The sequence below is a fragment of the Pogona vitticeps genome, chromosome 4 (assembly GCF_051106095.1).
Source record: "Pogona vitticeps strain Pit_001003342236 chromosome 4, PviZW2.1, whole genome shotgun sequence".
NCBI classification, from domain to species: domain Eukaryota; kingdom Metazoa; phylum Chordata; class Lepidosauria; order Squamata; family Agamidae; genus Pogona; species Pogona vitticeps.
Window position 1 is genome coordinate 186830848 of NC_135786.1, and position 24709 is coordinate 186855556.

At 41.3% G+C, this 24709-nt stretch overlaps 1 protein-coding gene across 18 annotated transcripts in view; it reads right to left on the reverse strand.

Moving 5' to 3' along the window:
- ZNF521 (zinc finger protein 521) overlaps positions 1-24709 on the reverse strand; it is a 366934-nt gene that overhangs the window by 60467 nt on the left and 281758 nt on the right. For 11 of the 18 annotated variants that reach the window (XM_072998868.2, XM_072998870.2, XM_072998865.2 and 8 more), the window contains one exon: positions 15-80. The exons of the other annotated variants lie outside the window; for them this stretch is intronic. In XM_072998868.2, coding sequence (XP_072854969.1) covers positions 15-80 — 66 coding nt within the window. The remainder of the gene's footprint in view (positions 1-14; positions 81-24709) is intronic. 18 annotated transcript variants of the gene reach the window in all.

Here is a 24709-nt window from a genome sequence, read left to right on the forward strand (position 1 = left end):
TGTTAAATACCTACTAGTATTGCCCACCCGTCTGGGACTTCTGGAACTGGTGGAAGTACTGGTATATCTACCATCGAGTTCTACACAAAAAAAAGACAAATTGGTAAAATTGAAAGAGGATACAGTACTTCATGGATACGTCATTCAGCATAAACTAAATGTTACCTGTTCTAAATTCTGGTCTATAGGAAAAATATATTTTAACACTGAGACAAGTTATCAGTGAATATGAATTCCACATTACAGCGGATCAATCACACAAACTGTGTACTACACACATCAGGCACTCTTTTCTCAAGATGTGCCCAAATAATTGCCAGAATGGTCAGGGAAGTGGAAGGGAACTGAAGACTACCAAAAATATTAATTGACATTCTAAGTGTTATAAATTAGCAGAAATGAATTGAGTCAGATTTCCTTAGGATTACTTAGACTCAGAATGTATAAGCAGAAGTATGTTGATATGCAAAATTTGACATAATGCCGTTTTGTTACATCATCAGCCAGAGTCATTACGTTGTGGGAACGAAGTTATTTTAATGGTGTAATGAGCTTAACATTAGGTCTAAGGCATTTAAAGGCATTTTTAGAGGGGTTCCAACAGAAATTATTCAATTATATGACATTCTCTGTTCAAATAATAGTTAACATTGTAATGGACATTTCTTTTAACACAATAATGAGGAACAATAATGAATCACTTTCAGAATTCTGTAATGAGTAACATGTAGCCAATTGTATTCTCCAAGGCTTTCACAGCTGGGATCTGATGGTTGTCGTGGGTTTTTCGGGCTCTTTGGCCGTATTCTGCAGGTTGTTCTTCCTAATGTTTCACCAGTCTCTGTGGCTGGCATCTTCAGAGGACAGGAGTCAGAACTTTGTCTGTGCTCTGGTGCAATTTGTTTGGATAGTTGAGTATTTATAGCTGTGGGATTAGCTTTTATCCTTTTCAGGAGATGGGTGATTGTGGTGATCTGTGTGTTTTTTGTTGTGGGTGTATTGTTGTGATAAGTGGGAGAGATTATCTGTCACTGTGATTGATGGATGTCATTAGCTGGTCTTTTAAGTGGAATGATCACCAGTCCTTGTAGCTGGGTAGACTTCCTTGACCTTTTGCAGGCTGTATTTTTCAGTGCTGGGAGCCAGGCTTTGTCGAGTTTTAAACTTTCTTCTTTTTTGTTGAAGCTCTGCTGGTGTTTGTGGATTTCAATGGCTTCCCTGTACAGTCTAACATAATGATTGCTGGTGTTGTCCAGTACTTCAGTATTTTGAAATAGAATTTCATGTGCAGCTTGTTTTAGGACATGTTCAGCTACCGCCAATTTTTTCAGTTGTTTTAGTATGCAGTGTCTCTCATGTTCTTTGATTCTGCTGTGGATGCTGTGTTTTGTGGTTCCAATATATACCTGGCAATGTGGTCAGGTATATATTGGCCTTCAATATACTGAAGTACTGGACAACAACCAGCAATCATTATGTTAGATTGTACAGGGAAGCCATTGAAACTCAACAAAGCCTGGCTCCCAGCATTGAAAAAATACAGCCTGCAAAAGGTCAAGGAACTCTACCTAGCTACAAGGACTGGTGATCATTACACTTTAAAGACCAGCTAATGACATCCATCAATCACAGTGACAGATAATCTCAACAATACATCCACAACAAAAAACACACTGATCATCACAATCACCCATCTCCTGAAGAGGGCATACGCTGATCTCACAGCTATAAGTACTCAGCTATCTAAACAAACTGCACCAAAGCACAGAGTGCTGTCCTCTGAAGATGCCAGCCACAGAGACTGGCGAAACGTTAGGAAGAACAACCTTCAGAACATGGCCAAAGAGTCCGAAAAACCCACAACCATGTAGCCAGTTCTTTAAACTGCCAGCTACATATATTGGTTGTTCAATTGCAGCTCATATATACTATAAACAGATGATAACTTTTAATGATATTTAAGTATTTATAGCAAAATAGAATACAAGCAAGGCAACACGTGCAGATAGAGGAGTTTTGAAGTGTACGGAGTATATTCATAAAATCACAAAATGGGAAAAAGATAAAATAACAATTGAATTTGGCTGGTATGTCTCTCTTAAGACAACACTTAAATCTGGAGTTTAAAATAAAGTCTAGTAGCCTGTCTACAATTTCAAATATATATATCAAAGTTATATCTGAGTGTGGGAGAGGGGAGCAAAGTTTCCATAACTAAATATTAAATTAAGTGCTTTTTTGTTTTAATCTCATAAACAATTTATAAACAAGTTATATTTTTGCAATTTACAAACCACTTACTGCAAAATATTCAGAGTAATCTTATTAAAATACCGTACAGATGCTTATTGAAGGTAAGCTCAATTGATTTCAGAAAGTTTTATTCCAAATACATTTAACATGGATGTGTAAATCTGTTGATGAGCAAACATGGCACAGAATAGGTCATCTTGCTTGGACTGAAACCAGCATAATACTACTGTCATAAATGAGATTATATGCATTTTTATCCAGCAACTGTATTCTGACTGGTTTATGGATTGGTTGAAATGTTCTGAGTTGCTTAGGGACTGATTGATATGACCTGTTTTCACTAGTCCTGAAATAATGGCTCATGTGCTAATCACTATGGCCTGGGTCATAAGTTTTTCCATCTTTTCAATGCCCATGTCCCTCCAATACTCTCATGGGTTGTGCGACCCTCTGGAACAGACGGGCTTGCGACACTGGGGGCTGCAGTGAGAAAGAGGAAATTGCCAAGTATGGAGCACTCTTTCTAGATAGACTCATTCTGACCCATGTCTGAAAGTACTTATGTTTGGAGAAAATGTTTGAATGCTTGCCTTTATTTGTTTTGGGGTTGACTCCAGCACCTGAAAGAGACCTTGGGAAACCTATACAGCTGGAAAACCTATATTCAAATCATAGGAGCTGGAAGGGGAAAATTAATATGGGAAATTCAAGTCAATTCCTGTAAAGCTACAAGTTGGAGTAATATTTAGTGCATTTCATATATACAACATAATTCATAACACAGATGTAGAGTTATGATGGGTGCAAGATAAGTAGGTCATGATATTCCCAGGCTTGTCCTACGTTCTGATATATTTAAGTTCAGTTGAGTGTGGTTATCTACAAAGCCACAGACAGGGCTGTAGGTGACTGCAATGTTCATGTCTCATTCACATGAATTCTCTACAAACAAATAGTTCTTATTTGGGGTTCCCTTGAAGTAGAGAAGGGGAGGTCTTTCAGCGTTACCTTCATTTTCATTGTTTTTGGTTCCTTCTCAATTATGTGATTTTTGGATTTTTGCACTCATCTACGCTGGCGACATTCAATAAGTAGGACTGTTCCCTGCTTGCTGTACATGCATCAAAGGAGAAAAGTATTCTAGAAATAAGTAGTACCAACTCTACTTGAACTCTAATGCAGTGGAATACACCTGGATTCAAACCCATACTTTTAAATGTCAAGCACTGACAAGTGCTGGGTCTCTTCATTTTCAGCTTCTTCCATGTTTTTTGTTAAAAAATGTTAAAGTTCTTTACATTTTGAACATTGGAAAAGATTTGCTAATTTTGGGATTTTTTAAAATAAAATTTAAAAAAGCCAAACTGAAATGAATTTCTCCTTAATTTTTCTGTTGAAGATCATTGTGGACAGAAGAGTAGGTTTGTCTGGGAAACATGATACTGGGAGTAGGATCATCTGTACAACCCAACTTCCAGCAGGTAATGTGAGCAGGATTCAATCCGGATAAAAGAGCATGGAGAATATGATAGGACCAAGTAAGGGCTCAGAAGTGAACCAAGTCCTGGCACTCCTCATGAGACAGTCTTCTCAATAGAACCAGTCTCTCCAAAGACATGGTGCTTCTATAGCAGGAAGTACACTGACAGGTACTTAGAACATCCAGTTCAGTTAATTACTATTTGGCAATTCCCCAAAACAGGGGAAAAAGTAAACCAATGTGAGACCAGTTATAGATAAAGCATGGTTTATGTTATGTTTGATTCCCCCCCCCATACCTACATTTTACTTTTTAATCATCAGACAGTATCTCAGACTGGCCTTAGCAAAAACCTTACACTCTGAAATATAGCTCTGTTTAAATCGTATTAAATCATAGCTCTGTAAATGGACAGTAACTTTAGAGTGCTGTTAAGTCCCACTTTCTTACATAACTTCGTCATTCCTCCAAGATTCAGAATGGCCCTGAGATTCTGAAATGCTGCTATTCATCACCTTATATTAATTACACACCATGCCATCCTTTTCATTCAACGCCGTAGATTTTGGGTGCAGTCCACCAGTCTGCTGCACAGCCTTTGTGCTGGTGGGGCTTGTATAAGATTCCTCCACAATCCCTACTGGAATAAATGGAGGTTTCACAGCAGCAGTAAAATAGGGATCTGCACCTCTATCCATAAGAAGAAAGGCTATAAATTGACCCCATGCACTCCTTTTTCACATAACTGTTCTATATTTCTTTTTTTGTGCTAATATATTTCAGTTCTTTATCATCGTAACCTGCTGTTCTCTTTAATTGCTTATTGTTATTAATTATATAGTGGTAATGTTGTTGGCTGCATGAACCATTTGGCTGTAAAAATGCATTTATTATTATTGCCATTGGAGCTGCAGTAAATTGCCAGGGTTCTGTCTAGAGATAAATGCTTTTGAATGTTCATCCAATAAAACTTGAACCTGGATCAAACTAAGATTTTTATCTCTCTTCTTTTGCTCCCCTTTCCTTTCTTCCTTGATCCCATAGCACCCCAATACTGTTTCATTACGAATGTGCTTTATTACTAGGGTCTCCAATAACAATCTTATCACAGTTAGATTATTAATAATAATCATCTTGCATTTGAGGGGGGTGTTATTCTTTTGCACTTTGGGTGTTAAAGGTTTGCAACTTGTTCATGCGAAACAGTATTCAGATATAACACTGTGGGGGCAAATTCCACTCTAGGCTCTAGAACAGAATTTTGCTCTAGGCTCTACCAGTTTTAATACAGGGATAAGAAACCTTCACATGCAATTAGTATAGCAGTGACAACTATTACCAGTGCAGCTGCTTTGTAAGCCTTAGCTTATGCCAAGATTGTGCCACATGCTGTACAGAACAAAAGAAATGAAGTGGTCAGGGTTGCCAGGTCTCCAGGCAGCAGCTTGAAAACTCAGGGAATTACTAATGTTTTCCTGGGTCTCCAGGCAGAGAGACAAACCTCAGAGCCACCAGAAGAGGAGAAGCTTTTATTTTTAGGTGTGAGATGGCTGTAAAGCCTAGGCATCCATTTGCAACTGAAGCCAGGGCTCACTGTCTCGATACAAAGTGATCTGTATGTGTCTTGCACACATATCGTTCAGGAGGCAGTGCAGGAAACCAACACTGTTTGTCACAGTCTCCCATGCCCACAACCATGCAAATGTGTACTCTTTCGCCATTGTTACAGATGGGCTTGTCTCCTGTGACATGATAAGGTTGCTCTCTGTGATATCACAAAGTCATACTGCCAGGGTTCATGTCTTAGTCCTGAAATCTCAGGGGGGAAAAGGAGTTCTTACCATTCACCTGTGTGCATGCACTACTATAGCACTATAGCCATAATAATATAATCACTACACTTATGCTTTCCTACGTAATTTTAAATGACCATGTAACACGAATATGTAGTAGTTCCCGTTGCTACAATGTTTTCACCAAGGCAGAAACAGAAACATATCGGTTATCATGAAACAGTTATAATGATCAGTGCTCTGCCCTAAATTATTGTAATTAGATTAAAAATGGAGATCCTTGACAAAACTATATTCAAATACAAATACATCTGCTAGTGTGGAGGATGAGGGCAGTGGCAGACAAATGAGGCATCTCTACATCAACAAGTGTAATTTAATGAAAACCAATAGTCAAAAGAGATTGATGCCAGTGAAAGAAGGAAAAAGAAAGGTGTTTAAAAGTGTAAATACATGTTGACTAGTCAGGCTAAGTTTTATTATTTCCATCATTTCCAAATGCATAGTGTGCTAGATGCAGAACAAAAAGACTGGTTCAAATGCCATTTCAGCTGTCGATTTACATGATGACTTTAGGAAATTAGAACATAAATTCAATTCTCCATCGGTAAAATGAGAATAGTAGTGACGCAGTGGATCACAAGGTTGTAATTAAAAATATACATGAAATTGCCATCTACCGGTTGAGATCTGTGGTTCATCTAGTCCAACAGTAAATGGCAGCTGATGTCTGGTGTTTGACCCTGGTCTCTTTAACAGAGTTTAACCAGAGAAGCCAGAGATTGAAGTTGGAATACACTGCATGTCAGACCATTTGCTTTACCAATTAACTGTACCTCCTCGATTCTAAAATGTTTACCTTTTGAAAATTCAGAAAATTATGGCATGCAAAATAAAAGTATGTGGAAAGGCTTATTAAAAATGAAGTTTAACTCCTCTAGAGCTAGGTCTTTGGAAGCCTCAGGGCTGTCAATTCTGAATCCCAAACATTACCTTAAAACTGTCTTAGCATCTCCATCAGGAAATCTGAAGCCAACAAGTTTATGTACTTCCTGAAAGCACTAGTCATATTATGCTTGCTTGTCAGTCTTTTTACAATCGGAGGAAAATAAGTACATTGATGTAAAGCAGGCAGAATTTCCTTCTCTACCTCTTCCCTTTTGTTTTACAAGCAAGACAAGCTTTTTTAAAAAATAAAATCCACTAGAGATTTGCACTACTGGACATTGATACAGCAAGACCACCAAGGTATATTACCCTTTCCCATCACACTTTGAAAAGCAAGGCTGTTTTAAGAGTAGAAAGAAGGCAGCAACTTGAAGACATTACCTGCTTCACTGCCTATTCAACCTGTTGCAAGTAGCAATGGTTGTTATGTAAATTTAAAGAAGAGGGTTCAATCTATGCAAAATAGATGGGATACTTAGAATACCCTAAAGCAGGGGTATCAAACTCAATTTACCTGGGGGCCGCTGGAGGCAGAGTCTGGGTGAGGCTGGGCTGCATCAGATTTTCCGCCAAGCGGAGCAGGAGCCCGAGGAAGCCACCCAGGAGTTTCCAGATGGAGGTGCAAGAGGCGCTGTCTTGGGAGAAAGCCAGCGAGCAAGGCGAGGCTTTTTTGACTCTTGAGAGCAAAGGACACGTGGGCGCTTCAGGGGGGGCAGGCAAGGTGGGGGCCGCAAGCTATTGTCCGGCGGGCCACATGTTTGAGACCCCTGCCCTAAAGAGTGTTTGCTCAGCCAAGTATCTATCAAGTCTCTATCTATCTATAGACTCATCCTTCCTTGTATATGAACATTATTGACCAAATAATGCACTATATTGAGGAAGTCAGATCACAATGCTGAACTGAAGACATTGGTTCCCCCGCCACTTGTTTGTGAAGACAAATGTCCCGTTGTGTAATGTACACCTGGTTCTTTTGTCAAGGCGTTTGTTTTTATTAGTAATTTGAATCATGTGCTACTTGAGTGATATTTAAGGATTCAAACACTGTCAGCTTTCCCTACACTTGTACAGCTTATAAAGTGCTCTAGAAAATATAACAAACACTCTGCATGACATATTTGGAGATACGTTGGAAACTTAAAGGCCTAAGTCCCTCTTGCCTTTTGGTGGACATTTGGCATCTGACCGCCATTTGTGCCTTTCAAAATCTCTTCCTTTCCCTCTGTTCTCCAATCGTTTGGAGTTAAAAATAAAATAACCTTCCTCTCCCTTGATGCCTGCTCTCTCCTCTCCTTTTCTCACATACCCATATAAATAACAAGCCAGAACCCCTCTTCTACATTTGCTTGCATTAATTGATGTTTAAAAAGTCTGTTAAAAATAAAGCCCAGCAGTGACATTTTTCTTTGCTAAACCACGGAAGCAGCATATTACAAACATTACAAAAAGCTCCCTTGGTAGGATGGTGAAGTTTCACTCTGGCAGTAAAATGCAAGCTACTGCATGTTTCTGGATTAATTTTTTTACTTAAACATTGCGTGACACCCCATGCCACGCAGCTAAAATAGATGCACTTAGCTCATGTAGATTAATCCTATATGAACAGACGAACCAAACATACATGGGGTTAACCTAGGAATAAGTGTTCTTTATCAAAGGAAGCAGGGAGAAAGCAGTTGTCAAATACTGTTTTGATCAGCATTTTGAGGCATGACCTCAGGGATCACATACTAAGAGTAATGGGCCACATGACAGTAGAATCTGTTACAACTGGGTGAGAAAAGAAAGAAGAAAAGACAGTGTTGTGGATGACTTGAATATCAGAATAGGAGGCTGAGGGAGAACAAGGCAGATCCATATGTCATATGCAAACAATCACAACCAAACCTTTTAGAGTCCCCTTTAATTAATTAGTTAATCTGCAAGTACTAACTTCCCCTGGTTACACAGCCAGGATCACTATAGTAATCCATGATCAAACTGCAATCCAACAGCAAAATTCCACTTCAAAAGGAGTTTTAAGCGGAAACTTGACCTTCTACTACTCTGTTACCATAGTAGAGTTTGGAAACATTACCTTTTTTGGACTACAGTTTACAGAAGTCCCAAGCAGGCACAGTCACTACAGTGGTGCTTCGCTAGACAGTTACCCTGCATGACAGTTTTTTCGCTAGACACTGGCTTTTTGGGATCGCTATAGCAATTCGCAAAACAGTGATTCCTATGGGGGAATTTCGCTGGACAATGTTTGGTCCCTGCTTCGCAAACCGATTTTCGCTAGACGACGATTTTGACAGCTCCCTCCGCGCTCGCAAAACGGGTGTTTTTGGGACCTAAGCTTTGCAAGACAGTGATTTAAACAGCTGATTGGTGGTTCGCAAAGCAGCTTTCCTATGGCTGATGTTCGCTAGATAATGACGATTCTTCCCCATTGGAACGCATGAAACAGGTTTCAATGCATTCCAATGGGGAAATGCTTTTTGCTAGACAATGATTTCGCTAAACAGTGATTTCAGTGGAATGGATTTTCATCTTCTAGCGAGGCACCACTGTATTTCTAAACTCTTTAATACAGTGGCATAAGGAAAGAATGTTATCTCTTCATATAGTAACATCTTTCATTGCATGATTTTCAACTAGGTACCGCAAGTATAAAGATGGCTGCTCTTTTTGACACCAAACATACTCAAGTTAAATTTGTCAGTGGTTATGATAGTACAGATCACCTTTGGCCTCCTAGTTCCAGGTACCAGAGAAGAACAGCAGGAAACCTGCTACTTTCCTGTCTGTTTTGTGTTTTTCCTGAGATTAGGACTGGCTGTAGGGAAAAAGCCAACTTTGTTGGCTGGTAGATGGATCACAAGGCTGAGCTCTTCTCATGTACTTAGTAACTAATTACATATAGTCATTTTGACTATTCATTCACAGAAAACATACAAAATGAACAAAACGTTTGGGTGTCGGTAATTAAGTTAATTAAATATACTTCTAAGTACACGGCTTTATAAGTTTTTATTGCTAGTATTGCAAACAAGAATCTACTATGCTGTGGGGGAAGATTATGGCATGGGGACTGACATAAGGATAGCAATAGCAGACAGAAGTTACAAATATTTGAGGATGGTTATGATCTTGCATCCTAGTCTTCTCTTTTCCAGGATTAACATATAAACCATACATCATAAGATTTGTTTTTCAGACCTTTCATTATCCTGGCTGCCCTCTTCTGGTCATGTTCCACCTGGCTGATAGCCTTCTTAAACTATGGCACCTGTCTCTGCCCCCCCCCCAAACCCACACATTTTGTTGGATCTGTATGAATGTTGAAACAAAGTTCTATACAGACATCTCTAAGCACAAAGAGAAGGGCTATGTGGTTTGTGTGTAGGTGCGCTCTAGCTCTGCCCCATCTATCTCTAGTTCCATTGCCTACTAACTGTGGGTGGTAATGAGTCTGAAGGGGAAGCCTCTTGCAATTGTAATTTGTCATTTGTAAATTGTAATTGTGAGGGTCCTCAATGAGAATTGCAAACCTGGATAATCAGAACTCTAATTCATGCACAGCAGTCCCACATTAACTGGTGCAAAAAGAGTGATCGAACCAACAATGCAGGTGGGTGGGGCTAGAGGACTCCCCCTTTCTGGACATTACCAAACTTAGCAGGGTATATTCAAAACTACAACCATGCACAGAAAGACATTTGGGCTATGAACCTAAGCACACCCACTTGGAAATAACTTCCACAAGTATGAATGGTGGGAGAGTTGCTTCATTAATTCAATTTGCAGAACTGCTTCCGACCCTGTATGCTAGATTTTACAAGCACAAAGGAGTTCTTTGAGGTCAGAGTGATGGACTTGGACCAAGACATCTTTGTTCAAACCCCAAACATGAAGCTCATTGGTTGGCCTTGAGCAAGCACCCTCCTTCTTCCTAACCTACCTCATGGGGCTGCTATGAAGTCATATCACTCTGAGTTCCTTGGAGGATAACAGAATACAAATATTATACACAACAAATTTAACGCCAGCAGTCTGTCACTCCCTTGGGCCTAACTGAAGAGATTAACCACGTTTTAAACTCCCCAGTGTTTTAAATGCATTTTGATGTTTGGTTGGGGGCTGCTTAAGTGAAAATGGAATTAAGAACACCCAACTGCACATCTCGCTTTAATACAGATCCATGAATAATGACCTCTTTCTTCATGTCTCACTCCAGTGGGATAGAAAGTGGGTGGAAATGTTTAAAGGTAATTTCTAATTGCTGTTGCTGCTGCTTTTAAGTCCAAACAAATGGAGGAGATATGGTAAAACCCTGCACCGCTACAGGTTTCAATACCTTATCTATAGATAGGTGACTATTTGATTTTCCTTGCCTTAAATCCAGTTTGGAATTGCAGAGTATACTGTTCACAGGACAAAAACATTTTTATTCACAATCAGCTGTGCCACAGCAAAAGTACCGGTAATAACATGTTCGTACTGTATATGCATATATATCATCTTCACCTTTCAGGGTGCAAGGTTGATCGGGTGCTTTTTTGGGGGGGGTGAATGAACTGCAGGGCTTAGGGCTTCTCTCTATCTGTATATTAACTCCCGAAATGAGGTTTGCTAACAAGGTTGCTTCCTTCCTAACAAGTTCAATGAGCAAAAACCTTCAGTAAGGCTAATTTAATTCTATCCTTCTGACTAGAATGTAAAGGCTTTACATAGCTAAAGGATACATACACCAAAATAGTTCACAAGCAGATAAGGGATTCAGGGACTTAAGATTTCACAGGTTTTGGAAGAAAAGTTGAGGAAAGCTAGAACCAGTAATATTTGCAAAGAAGCGTAGCACACAAAAGAAGCCCAGAAGTGAATCAAGTCTGATCAAGTAGTATTGAGTAAGATTCAGCATTGGCTGGACTTGATGATCCACAAGGTCCCTTTCATTGATGCAATTCTAAGATGATGATGTTAATGATGAAGAGGTTTACATACTTGTGAATGCACTTGAAGCAAAGAGAGCTTGGAAATTATGTGTTAAAATTTGTATGTAAATATTAACTTGACTTTTTTTGGAACAAAGTTAGAAGAAGGATCTTGGAATCCAATTATTATTTTTTAAAAAAACCCAGCTTTTTGAAAAGTGACATTAACAGGACTTTTGCTTGTTAAAAGCATTAGCTCTGCATGTGACTGAAGAGGCTACCCTCTCTGAATGGTAATATTTTTTACTTCCTTAAAAAAAACTAAACATATACTGCACAGAGGCTGCTGGATGGTAGTTTGGTTCAGGGGTGTAGTTTTGTTCCAACATTATCCATGGGAGACTGAAACCAGTATTTTTCATTTGTGAGGCAGTGCTGTTAAACATATTTAGCTGCAAAAGGAATAAGATTGCTGTGACCCTCAATAGCTCTGCCTTGAATCAGAAAGGGATATCTCTGAGGCAGGTTCTACTTAGGACAATACTGTTAGGCAAATCTTCCCACAGTGCTATATTAAAGCAGTGCAGCTAAGAATGGCCAACTGGCTCTTTATACAACAGTGGGGCTCCTGATGGTTTTGGACTACTACCTCCTAAAGCCCCAAGAAATACTGCAGAGACTCCTGGCTGTATTCACTAAGGCTTCTGGTTTTACAATCCAAGTGCTTTTATAGGGCCAACGTTGTGCTGAACTGTATTAATCTAGCTTTGAAAAGGAGTATAGACCTCTTTCCTTTTGTGCAGGCAGTGTGAGTTGTATGCACTCTTTGCAAAGAGTACATTAAACTAACATTTTAATTAATGTGTTAATAATGCTTATTTAATAAGTTCAGCACGTTCAATTCATTAATAGCAATGAGTTAATTTCCCAATTCCTAACGTTTAACTTTAACTAATAAATTTTTAAAGCCAGCTCCCAAGCTCTGTTGTGACAACAGAAGGTAAAAACAACTAAATTAAAATTAAATGTACATTCTAATCACTATGGTATTTTCGCTTGATTTACTAATGTGCAGGAAATTTTAATCTGGTTTTACTGCGGCATAACAGAAAATTGGTTCACTGTGGCTTCAGCATTTGCATCGCCCACAGCCTCCTTCATCAGAAGGACAGAGGCTGGCAGAGTCACAAGTAGCCATTTTGGTACCCATGGCAAAATATTGCACCTCCCACTCACTCTGCTGTTAAGCATAACATGAATCCCCCATGGAAAAAGAAGAGGAAAAAGGAACAGGAAAGAACGTGAAAGAACGATCATGCTTTCAGAACAAAGAAAAGTGAATACCGCCAAGAGGTGTTGCCATTTATTTTCCCGACACTTGAAATATTGGTGCCCCAGTTGCTCCTTCCTCGTCACAGATCTGGGTGCTGGGGGCATAGGCCTTATTTATGTCTTATTTGGATTCCTGGGATATGTTCTACCGAGCCTTTGGAAAGTGTCTGGAAACTTTAGTTTCAAGGTCCAAGATGATGTAGCCAAATTGCCTGATGGAGCCTATTACATTGAGAACAGAACTACATAGCTGCAATAGCTTTACTGGCTGCTGGTCTGTTTAGGGGCACAATTGAAATTGCTGGTTATGATCTACAAAGTCTTCCATGCCTTGAGACCAAGCTGTCTACTAAATGACCATATTTCCCTGTATGAGTCTGCCCTGGTCTTGACATCCTTAAAGAAATCTTTTCTTTTCCCATTCCTCTCACATGTGTATTTGGTTAGGACAGAAAAAAAAGGCAGAGCCCCTTTTGTGACTCTTGAGTAAGGTTATGCTAGGCTGCCCCCCCCCCCCCGCTCTTTCAACTTTAAAATAATTTCTGACACTAATTTTGATATAGTGCTTATTTTTAATTGGCAACTTCTTATCTTTTTACATTATAACTTATATTTTAGCTGCTACCTGCTTTAATGCACCTTGGCTTCTGTGAAAGAGGTAGGGTATAAATGAATCTATTATATTAATAATTAATTTAAATAATGTTCCTTTTTTTCTCTTAAAAGCTTTTAAAAATTGAACAATTACCTTCTAGAACAGCCTATCCTGACCAGCTGCTCATAAGATGTGTTGAACTACAACTCCCATCAGTCCAACCAACGCATACTATGGTGGTTGTGGATGGTGGGAGTTGCAGTATCACACATCTGGAGGCTACTGTTCAGAAAGGGTGTTCCAGAGCACCATTATGGGTCTCTGCCTAACAGCTCTGGGGACATTAACTCCCTGCCTTTGATTTGCATTATGAAAGGTTTATGTCCATCCTGTCAAAACTTGTTACATAAACATATTACTATAGACCACAAGCACCCTTACAACTATAGACTCCCTACATGTTACCCATTTCTTATTCAAATGCTAACAGTGAGTTTATACCTAGAAGCAATCTATCCTTTTAAAAGAGGAGCACTCAATATAAATATACTTGCTAAAGTAAAATAATAACTCAGATTAAATTACAGGGTTTAATAATAAAAAAACCCTTCACATTCAGCATTCCTCTGCTTGCAAGTGTATACATATTTCAATCTATGTGCATGTTAGGGGTATTTTATTGGTCCCCCCTCCCTTTAACTAAGAGGACCTGTGACACACAGTACAATCCCATGTATGCTTTCTCTGATGTAAGTCCCACTGCATCCACTTGTAGGTAAGTGTGCACAGGGTTGTAGCATTCTCGTTTCCTATAATTAGGCACAAAGCAACCCACAAGCACAGTTTTGATATCTCTATTAACAGAATGCTCATGTTTAGCTGCAAAACTTGGTTGCACTTCTTTCAACATCTTTGCCCAAGACAGACCAGTAAACACAATTCCTCTCTCTATAATTAGCCTTTTCTCTAAGGGCCCCAAAGTAAGTCTGCATGCCGTAGATTTAATATCTAGTGCTATATCCATATGCGCTGCCCTTGCCTGGTCCCAGAGCATATAAACTCCCCTATTAGCAGCCTTGACTGCTTAATTATGCAGATTTTTTGTACCCGCCTGCCTGTAAAATTACTGTGTCTAACCTTTTTTCCCCCCTTCTCTCTCTCTTTCTCTCTCTGCACCATGCTGGCCATTCTAATGAAATCGGCATAGGGGAAAGGGTCTGATTTGCAGTTATAGAGGTTGGATCACACTGGCAATCTGTCCTTAGTGGGAGTTACAAAAGAAGTCAAATGCCTTCATCTGGTTCTACCCTCTCATCCCCAAGGTGATTGAGTTCACTTCCTGATGCTTCCCAAGTTTTCCTCAGGCTGTCCAATCAGCACATCCACCAGGGAGCCCAGCCTAGCTTGCAACAGTCTCTGTATCTAGTTACAGCCCCACCAGGGACAGTCAACTTATCCACCCCCAAGCCTTCAGATGAAAACCTTTTCTAACAAGGCCGCCCAGCGCCAATGAAATAACACACATCTGCATATCCACTGGGTCCCATGTTTCTTGTGCTCATGGATTATGTATCTTGCAGCCTCTAATAAAGAAATGCAGTTCTTTGTTTAATGTTTATCTTGTGCTTGTTAAGCAAATGCTAATGTTGTATCAGAATGCTTTAGTGCTATTTGGGTTTTTGGTGATTTACTACAAGACAATCTGCTGTGAAGTAAATTTAGACGGGAGGGGGAGAAGGGGGGGATAATTTCGGCTAAAAAAAGGGAAAGACACAGGCACAGAGAGACCTGTTTGGGAGAGAGGCAGAGGGAGAAAGAGAAAGCAAGGGAGAGGAGGAGGAATAGAGAGAGGGAGTGAGAGAGAGAGAGAGAGAGAGAGAAAAATGAGTCCAACAGCTCTTCACACAGCTTTTCTAACCCCAGGCTGACATGCCCACTTTATCACTGGCCAGACCTAGAGCTGCAGCATGAACTCTGCCTTTTCTTTAAAAAGATGCCATGGTAGCTTCCCCCTTATAGGTAAACAATATCCTGAAGAGTAAACAAAATAAAAAAAAATTAACCCTTTTTAATAACTGTACATTTTTGTATTCTGATAGCTAATGCTATTATAGTGTTATTCACACACAGTAAATCCTATGTTTATTTTGTCAAGTTGAACACTGCTAGAAAGGGTGGGGAGACATACTATTCTTGCCACTCCTGCTCTCTTCCTCCTCTGCCTCTCTTATCACTGTCCCATCCCCCCAACCATTATTTTGGGAAGGAAGAATCTGGGACAAATAAAATGCAAGGATGCATTGAAAGATCCCAAACATTAGGGACTTTTATAGCTGTTTTCAGCTTTGTTCATAAAGAAAAAGAAATATATGCTGTATGTGGGATTACAAATTTTTTTGCAGCTAATCACTAATGAATTATTCCCCTTGAACCCTCTCAAAGAAATGGAAGAGCCTCTGCCATGCACAGATAGGGCAGCAGGAACAGTGTAAAGAAAGCTTAATAATGTTTAGAAACTATGCTAATATCATGAGATCCACATGCATTTTTGAGCTGTTTTTGAGGAGAACTTCAAGTCCCATACGGCAGAACCTTCATAGCCAAAATCATGTCTAGAATGATTCTTAGATGTTCCCATTTCTGGGCTGGCAAGAACATGGTACTGTTCTTGTTCAGAATAAATGCTTGACTCCACATGCACTGCAGTATCTGATTCACACTGATGATTCCTTGAGTCTGATACAGTAAGATGACCAAGGTATCATCCAAATATGGTTTGATAGTGATGACATTCATTATGAAGTGAGCAACCAGGAGTTAGGGAGACATAGTATTGCTGGAGAGCTTTATGAAAACCCGAGGAACAAGAAATGGCTCAGCAAAACGATAAGGCTTTCAAACTGAAGTTTGCATGTCATCCTTCTGAATGATAACTCTAAAAAAGGATCCATTTTAAACTTCTTTTTGATATGTATGTTCAAGCTCTTAAAATTCAAAATTATGTATGATCCCCATTTTACCTCAGGATTGCAAAGACTATATAAACACACACTAAGACTTGATGGAATACAGATATTGGTTCACTTGTTTTCATGTTCAGGCAATGCAGCTGATATGTATAGGTGATTTAGCCAAAAACATGGACCTTGGAGAAAAATTATCCATTGAAACTCTAGGACATAGTTTTGGGACAGAAATTCCGGAATCTATACATTCAATATCACCTAGATCAGGATCTAGCAAAGCTCACTAGTCAACCGCACAGTGTTAGAATTTCATGGTTCCCATGCAGGCACTGGAAACCTTGGTAGTTTGCTATGGAGGATTTACAGCAGCAAGAGGATAGATTGTTAGTGTATTATCTGGTCTCATATTCATTGCTTCTTAATAACTGGTTCTTGTGAATTGGCATAAATGGATGAAATAGCCAGATGTTTGTGGCTGAACTGTGCCATTCCTTTTCAGCCATAAAATGGAGAGATAAATGTCATATTAGTAAGTGTGCAGAGCTGCTGCCTGTGCCACCTCATCCATTCTTCTTGTTGCTGGAGGTTGTGGAAGTAAACTGTCTACTTGGGCATGGAAGTCTTGAACAACCAAACACTATCTTTTCCTTCTCAAGAAAAGGGAGTTCCCCTACAATGGATACAAGCAAGAGACGGACAGGATGTCATATTGTCCAACTGGTTCTCCTCTCCCCTCCAGTGTTGCACAGGATCTCTGTTGTTGTAAGATGTGTGAAAGTAGGTAAACAGGGGCACTTGAAGTCACAGCAACCCATGTCTGCTCAATAATTACCAAAAAATAAAATTTGTTACAATAGAAAATGAAAAATGTGGTGGAATTCCAAGGGCCAATTAAATGACTCAATAACAAAATGGCAAAAACTTTATAAGCCAAATATACCCTTCTTCTTTTTACCCCAGATTTTTAGAAAAGCTACACTAGTTGAAATAGTTATACCACAGTTAAACAAGGTATCCAGAGTCTAGTAATGAACTCATATGCCTTCTTAACAGAGAAGGAAAGGGAAGGGAAGAGACAGGACTTAGCAGGCAAATTCCTTTGAGGACAACAGCTTTCAGATCCAGTCTGAGATCTCTGCTTATGTGGTGGCAGAATTTGCCCTCAAGGGGGAGATGGGGATCTTTGATGTCTCAGCCTCCGGGCTGATTCTCAAGAATCAATGCCAATATGGAAATTTAACTCCTACAAACAGAATTTGCTTTGAGAGTTTCTGATTCTGCAAAGTGCTGTAAGTATCATAGTAGCTATATCATAAGTTAGATCCAAACATCGAACGGATGAGATGAGCAGCCAACCAGAAGCATACTAACTTCAATCTGATTTCATGTTTTCAGCTTTATACCAATTGCACTGATGGTGAATAAATATGTCATAGTTTTAAAAAACCCACAAAGATTCATGCCTCCCAGTTCCCTTCTACATGACTGACCATGAAAACTCTGTTATGCATTTACCAGTAAGTTCAGGGAGGACATTTGATGGTGGTTAACAAAAAGGGGCTACTGAAGGACTGTGTGAGTTGATTTTATGAATGTTCACGCAACACATCACAAATAAACCTTTCAGATTTAGTTTTGTTTACATTTTTATACAAAAAGAATGTGCTTGCACTAAATGGAAAGGAAACTCAGAATACTGCAATACAATTCTCTAGTTAAAATAATACACAGAAAGATGCAAATAGGATGGATATACATACAAAAAGACGTGTGATAGAAGAACAGTCAAAACAGCACTTCTGGAAACTTGCAATACGTAATTTGTATGAACCTTCATGCAGATTAATAAAATCCATTTGCAAATCGATGTGAAAATGGGGGTGAATATAGCTGTTTTAAAAAAACAAAACAAAAAACAACCCACACCAAAATTCTTCTGTGGTTACATTTTTGCACATGATCTCCTTATCAGGTTGATCAGTGTCCGGGTGATCTCAAAGTTAGTTAACCACATATGCATGGTAAGTGTCTTGAAGTGAACACATAGCTATTGCATGGAAGATGCAGCTAAACAGAAATTTATTATATTAGTTTTTAAATCCCAGTTGGAAGTGTGCCAACTCATTTTTAAATGGCATTTGAAGTAATGATTTTTTATTAAGAATCCTGTACTATGGTGATCTGCTTTTTGGGGACAATCCATTTTCTCTCCCATGTAATTCATGACACTAAAGGACCAGCATTCATTAGAACATTCCTGAATTCTGTTGATATAATACTGTACAGTATTGGTATAGCAATTGTATTGTATGAAGACACACTCCCCAAATTTTACAACAGAGCCCTAAAACAACAGAACCCATAAATTACTACATGTAAATGCAACATACATCCAAGATCCAATCAATATTTAGTAGGAAACGTGACATTTCACTCAACATTTCATTCTGTTTCTAAATGTCTGACAAAGTGGATGTGTCCACAAAAGATTACATTAAACTATAGCAGTTAGTCTTTAAGGGGTCAAATATTGTTTTCTTGTTTTGCTTAGCTTTGTTTTGTTTCTTTGGATCTTGCCTGATACACTCCACAAATACAATGCTGCCCCATCCCTTGAGCACTGCCTGGATGCAGTGCTGGGATGGATAAGGGAAAACAGACTGAGGCTGAACCCGGACAAGATGGAAATCGTCCAAGTGGGGGCCCCTAGTATCTGTGGTCTGGATGCCCCCCTGTCTTTCAGGGGGGTTACTCTTTCCATGAAGGATGAGGTGCGTAGCTTGGTGTACTTCTGAACTCAGCACTATCAATGGCATCACAGGTAGTGTCTGTGGTCCATTCCACTTATTTCCACCTACAGCAGGTCACCCAGCTGCACCCCTACCTTGACACCAGGTCCCTCACCACACTGGTTCATGTGCTGGTAGTCTCAAGATTAGATTACTGTAATGCCCTCTACGTGGGACTGCCCTTGGGACTGCTACGGAGATTGCAACGGGTGCAGAACTCGGTGGACAGATTGCTGAGTCAGGTTAAAAAAATACCAACACATCTCCTCTACCCTGGCCGCCTTACACTGGCTTCCTGTTCACTTCTGTACCAGTTTCAAGGTAATGGTACTAACCTATAAGGTTCTAAACGGTCTGGGACTTCGATATCTGCCCGAGCGCCTCCTTCCAGTTAGATCTGTCCACCCTATAAGATCATCCCAGGCAAGGCGGTTAAAAGTTCTGACCCCAAGAGAGCCCCTGAAAACAACCACTAGAAACCGGGCCTTCTCAGTGGTAGCTCCACGACTATGGAATTCTCTTCTGCCCAAAGTCTGCCTGGCCCCTTCACTGGGCACACTTAGGAAGCTGTTAAAAACCTGGCTATTTAAGCAGGCCTTCTCTGAACAAACAGCTGTATGATACAACAGTGTTTGCTAAAATATCATCCATCACACCTCCATGCTTCTTGTCTCTAATATTTTATGCTTTTAACTGTAATTGATTGTATTGTACTTGTTTTACTGCATTTTATATTTGATTTATGTCCCAATTGTATTATTATTATTATTTTGTTTATATATTATTTTGTTACTCTGTTGTTTTATCTACTGTAAACCACCCAGAGTGGCCCTGGCTGCCAGCTGGGTGGTATATAAATAATAATAATAATAATAATAATAATAATAATAATAATAATAATAATAATAATAATAATAATGATGATGATGATGATGATGATGATGATGATGATGATGATGATGATGATGATGATGATGATGATGATGTTGTTGTTGTTGTTGTTGTTGTTGTTGTTGTTGTTGTTGTTGTTGTTGTGATGGCATATCATCATCTTTCTTCATTCCCTGGGCAAGATGTTCCTGATGACATGCCTTGCATATTTATTTATTTATTTATTTATAATTTAATATACACCACTGTTTCAGTTATCCTTCCCTTACCCACAACAGTGACACTATAAGGGATAGGCAATGAAACAATGAATGAAAGCAAGACATTTGGGTAGGTAGGTGGAGAGGACTAGGGGGTGGCCTCAGCAGCTGATTCCCTATGATGCCCTACAACATCAGACGGGCTTTCACATGAATTGTAAAATTAAAACCTTCTCCTATGTATGTTACTAAACTGGGGGCAAAGGATTAAAGCAGCACTCTCTCTTGTGTGCTAGCATAATTAAATGCCATTTTATTTTTAAACTGTGGGAGCAGTCAACATTTCAGTCCTCTTTGTGATCTGACATGATAGTATTCACCTCAGGTCTACTCAACATAATTTGTTAGAGCACTAAGGAAGCCCCTCCCCCTCATTTTATTTTTATTAGAACAAGAACATGTGGCATATAAATGCAGTTGAAGCTCTCTTCTCATTACTCAGACCATTTAAATTACTAAACTATATTCAGTATAATGGAATGATTTCATTATCTAAATGTATGTAGGTGATATACAGAATATGGTTTGTTAATGCTTGAATTATTGGCCCAAATCCAGTTGCATTTTACCACACTCTGAATGGCAATCATGTGCATGGTTCTCATAGCTTGCTAGCTGGCCATCATGTGTCCACTTGTGCAATCTATTGCACAAGCAGGGCACAGCTGGGTCTGTGATGGGCAAAGAGCAAAGCAGCTAGCATCAGCTGCATAATTGTCTTCCTGGAATCATATTATTTCACAGGATTCTGGCCACACATTATGAACCTGTAACTAGTACTGTATTAATACTGCATGGAAACCCTTATAGTTTTACTGTACACAAAAAATCTATTTGACATACTTCCAAAGTCCTATATTCTTGTTCTTATAAGGCATGCTTTCCCAACCTGTGGGTCATGACCACAAGGGGAACACAAAATGTTTTTGGAGGGTCACCAAGCTCTATCATCACAACTTTTTTCTGAGAAAGGCACCCTGCAGTAGTAGCTATTGGAAACATTACAGTACTGTATGGATTCTTTGGGGAGTCTGGGCTAAAGAGAAGACCTGAGGTGGAATTTGAGATGTGGCAACCACTCTATAGGAGTGCAGAATGCCAACTGCATCAGCAAAAGGGAGGGAGAAAGCAGCTGTGTAGATCTGACTGGAAATGCCAAGGCTTTTCTAGAAAGTGCAGATGGGGGAGCACTGTGTGTTCTCAGGTGAGGCATGAAAGCTGCACACAGGGCAGGTCGACATGAGTTGTGACATGCCTTGTTGCCTTTTGTATATTACTTGGATGCTGCCTTATGACTGCTGTATCTTTTTTTTTTTTTTTTGCTCCTACTGCACTTGGGAGTCAATGATGGGTACAAAGATGGCGTCGGTAGCAGGCGGTTAGCGCTTACCTCCGCCGCGCCGGTTCGCCTCTTGTACTCTTTTCCTAACTTTCTCTTTCCTATCTCTTTTTCCTTTTTTTCCCCCCCCTTCTTTCTCTCTCCCCCTCTTCTCTGGTCCCTCTCCTGGCCTCTTTGATTGATTGCTGGCTGCCTGATTGAGCGCGGGGCTGGAGCCAGAGCTCAGACGCGGAGCTGGGGGCTGAGGCTCGACTGGAGCCTCCCGGCTTCGACTGTGCTTGGACGCTCGGGTGCCTCGCTGGCCGCAGGAGGTGGCGTTTTGAGTGCTTCCGTGTTTGTTGAGGAGTCGGGTTTATCGACCGCTGGAGAACTGCGCTGCCAGGGAACAGGCTTGTCGGCCAGGCTGACGCTGAGCCCTCCGGAGGAGAAAGATCGGCGTCTGGTGACTCGGCGCCTTCCCCCCCCCTTGACGATCTTTGCAGGGGTGAGATCGGAGCTCAGTGCTTGGAACCTGGTGTGCTGTGTTCCCTATGGCCAACAGTGAGGTCCGCGCTGCCTAGGAGCGTTGTGGGACCCGGGCTGCTGAGACAGAGAGGCGGATTGCCAGCGGTGACCTGGTGGGACGAAGACCTCATCGCCCTAGGAGAGTCCTGGACGGTCGCCATGTTGGGTTCCCGGCCAGCAACTTCTTCTCCAGACTCGGTTTGTTCATCCAGCCCATCCAGGACCAGCTATAAAAATCTATTGACTCCTTTACAAGGAAGGGAAAGAGGGAAGCCTGGGACTATCTATCTTTTTGCCTGGACTTCGTTGCTCTCGACGCTGCCTGTTCTTTTTATTTTGATGCAACCTGTGAGTAACATCCTCAATCCGGCAATTTCCCTGACTTTAACATCAACTCTAACAACCTCTGGAAATATATTAACAACATCAAGAATAGCAAGTCCAGCAAAACTAAAAAAGACAGGGTTCCGAGGCAGTGGAGGATGGACGTAGTTAGTTGGGGGGGGGGAATGTTTTTTTTTTTGTTTTTTGTTTTTTGTTGTTGTTATTTTTTGTTAAATTAAAATTTATTATGTTTGTATTGGGTTTATAATTTTGTATTGCTATGTATTTTTTGTATTTGTTAAGTGGTGATATTATTTAGTGTTTGCTTTCTCATTATTATTATTATTATTTTATTTCTTCTCTCTTTTCTTTTCGTCTGGCATGGAGTGGGAGGCCTGCTTGCCCAGCGAGGGGCCTTTTAACATCCCGGTGGTTATGGGTAGAGGGCGATATGGCGTTGACGCATTCTCTGCTCGTGTTAGTAGAACAGTGAACAGATGTCTGAAGGCTGTTCACTGTTCTGAGGCTGCAGTCAACCCCCAGTATCGAGGCAGCCAGTTCAGCCAGCCTTCCACTCTAACCCTGGTGCTGTTGAATGCCAGGTCTGTATCGAATAAGCCCCAGGTGATTCAAGACCTTATCCTGGAAGAGAATGCAGACCTGGCATGCATAACCGAGACGTGGCTCAATGGGGAGGGTGGTCCCCCCCTGGCTCTCATCTGCCCGCCCGGTTATGATGTCCAGCACCAGGGTAGACTGGAAGGACGGGGAGGGGGAGTAGCCATTGTCTATAAATCCAACTTGGAGGTTACCAGGCGCTCCTCGGTGGTAAGGCCGGGTCTAGAGGCACTCCACGTGTCGATAGGGGCCAGGGATGGAATTGGGATTTTGCTGGGCTACCGTGCTCCCTGCGGCCCAGCCACTTCCCTTCCGGAGCTGGCTGACTTTGTCTCCGCGGCATTGTTGGGATCCCCGAGGCTTCTGGTCTTGGGCGATTTCAATGTGCATGCGGAGGCAGAGGTTACTGGGCCAGCTCTTGAGTTCTTGGAAACCATGGCTTCCTTGAACATGTCCCAACATGTCAACGGCCCCACCCACGTGGGTGGCCATACGCTAGACCTGGTTTTTTCCTCCAATTGGGGCGAGAGTGGTCTGATGGTGACGGACCTTGTGTCTATCCCCTTGTCATGGTCAGATCACCACCTGATAAAATCTAACCTCACAGTGGCTCTCTCCCCCCGCAGGGAGCAGGGGCCTATTTCTATGGTCCGCCCTCGAAGGCTACTGGATCCGATCGGTTTCCAGGAGGCCATGAGAGGGATTCCGGCTGACCTGGCTAGCGCTCCTGTTGACGTCCTGGTGGACAGCTGGTCCACCGCTGCCACCCGGGCAGTCGACACGATCGCGCCCAAACGCCCTCTCCGGCGCAGAACTCGTCCGGCGCCCTGGTTCAACCTGGAGCTCCGGGCGATGAAGCGAATTAGGAGAAGGCTAGAGCGTAGATGGAGGAAGAACCCGACGGACAACAACTGGATAGCTGTCAAGGTCGCAACTAACCTTTACCTGAATAAGGTGAAGGCTGCATGTAGATCATTCTTCGCTAACCGGATAAGCGAAGCGTCCAACCAGCAGGCGGAGCTTTTCCGTATAGTGCGCGACCTATCCGGAGTTGGTCCGGGTGATGGGCCTCCCCCTAGTTTTTCACCTGACCAATTTGCGGCATTTTTTAAATCTAAAGTGGAGGCCATCCGCCGGGAGCTCTCTCCTTTTTTAAATGCAGTGAATCGAGCTGAGATGTCCAGCGCTCCGTCTTGCCCGGTTATTTTCGACTCTTTCCAGCCAGTAACGCCTGATTCTGTGGCCAGGGTGCTTGACCGCTGTCGGGCCACCACCTCCTCCTTGGACCCTTGCCCGGCCTGGCTAATCAAAGCAGCCAGGCCGAAAACAACTGAATGGGCCACAGCAATAATAAATGGGTCTTTCCTTGAGGGCAGATTCCCATCTGCCCTCAAGGAGACACTCATTAGGCCCATACGAAAGAAATCTAGTTTGGCGGCGGACGAAATTGGCAATTACAGGCCCGTCGCCAATATTTCTTTCATGAGCAAAGTGGTGGAGAGGGTGGTGGCAGACCAGCTTCAGGCACTCCTGGATGAAACAGATGCCCTGGATCCATTCCAGTCGGGCTTCAGGCCGCGCCACGGGACAGAGACGGCATTGGTCGCCCTGTATGATGACCTTCTGAGGGAGGCCGACAGGGGCAAAACGTCTCTGCTGGTCCTCCTCGATATTTCGGCGGCCTTTGATACCGTCGACCAC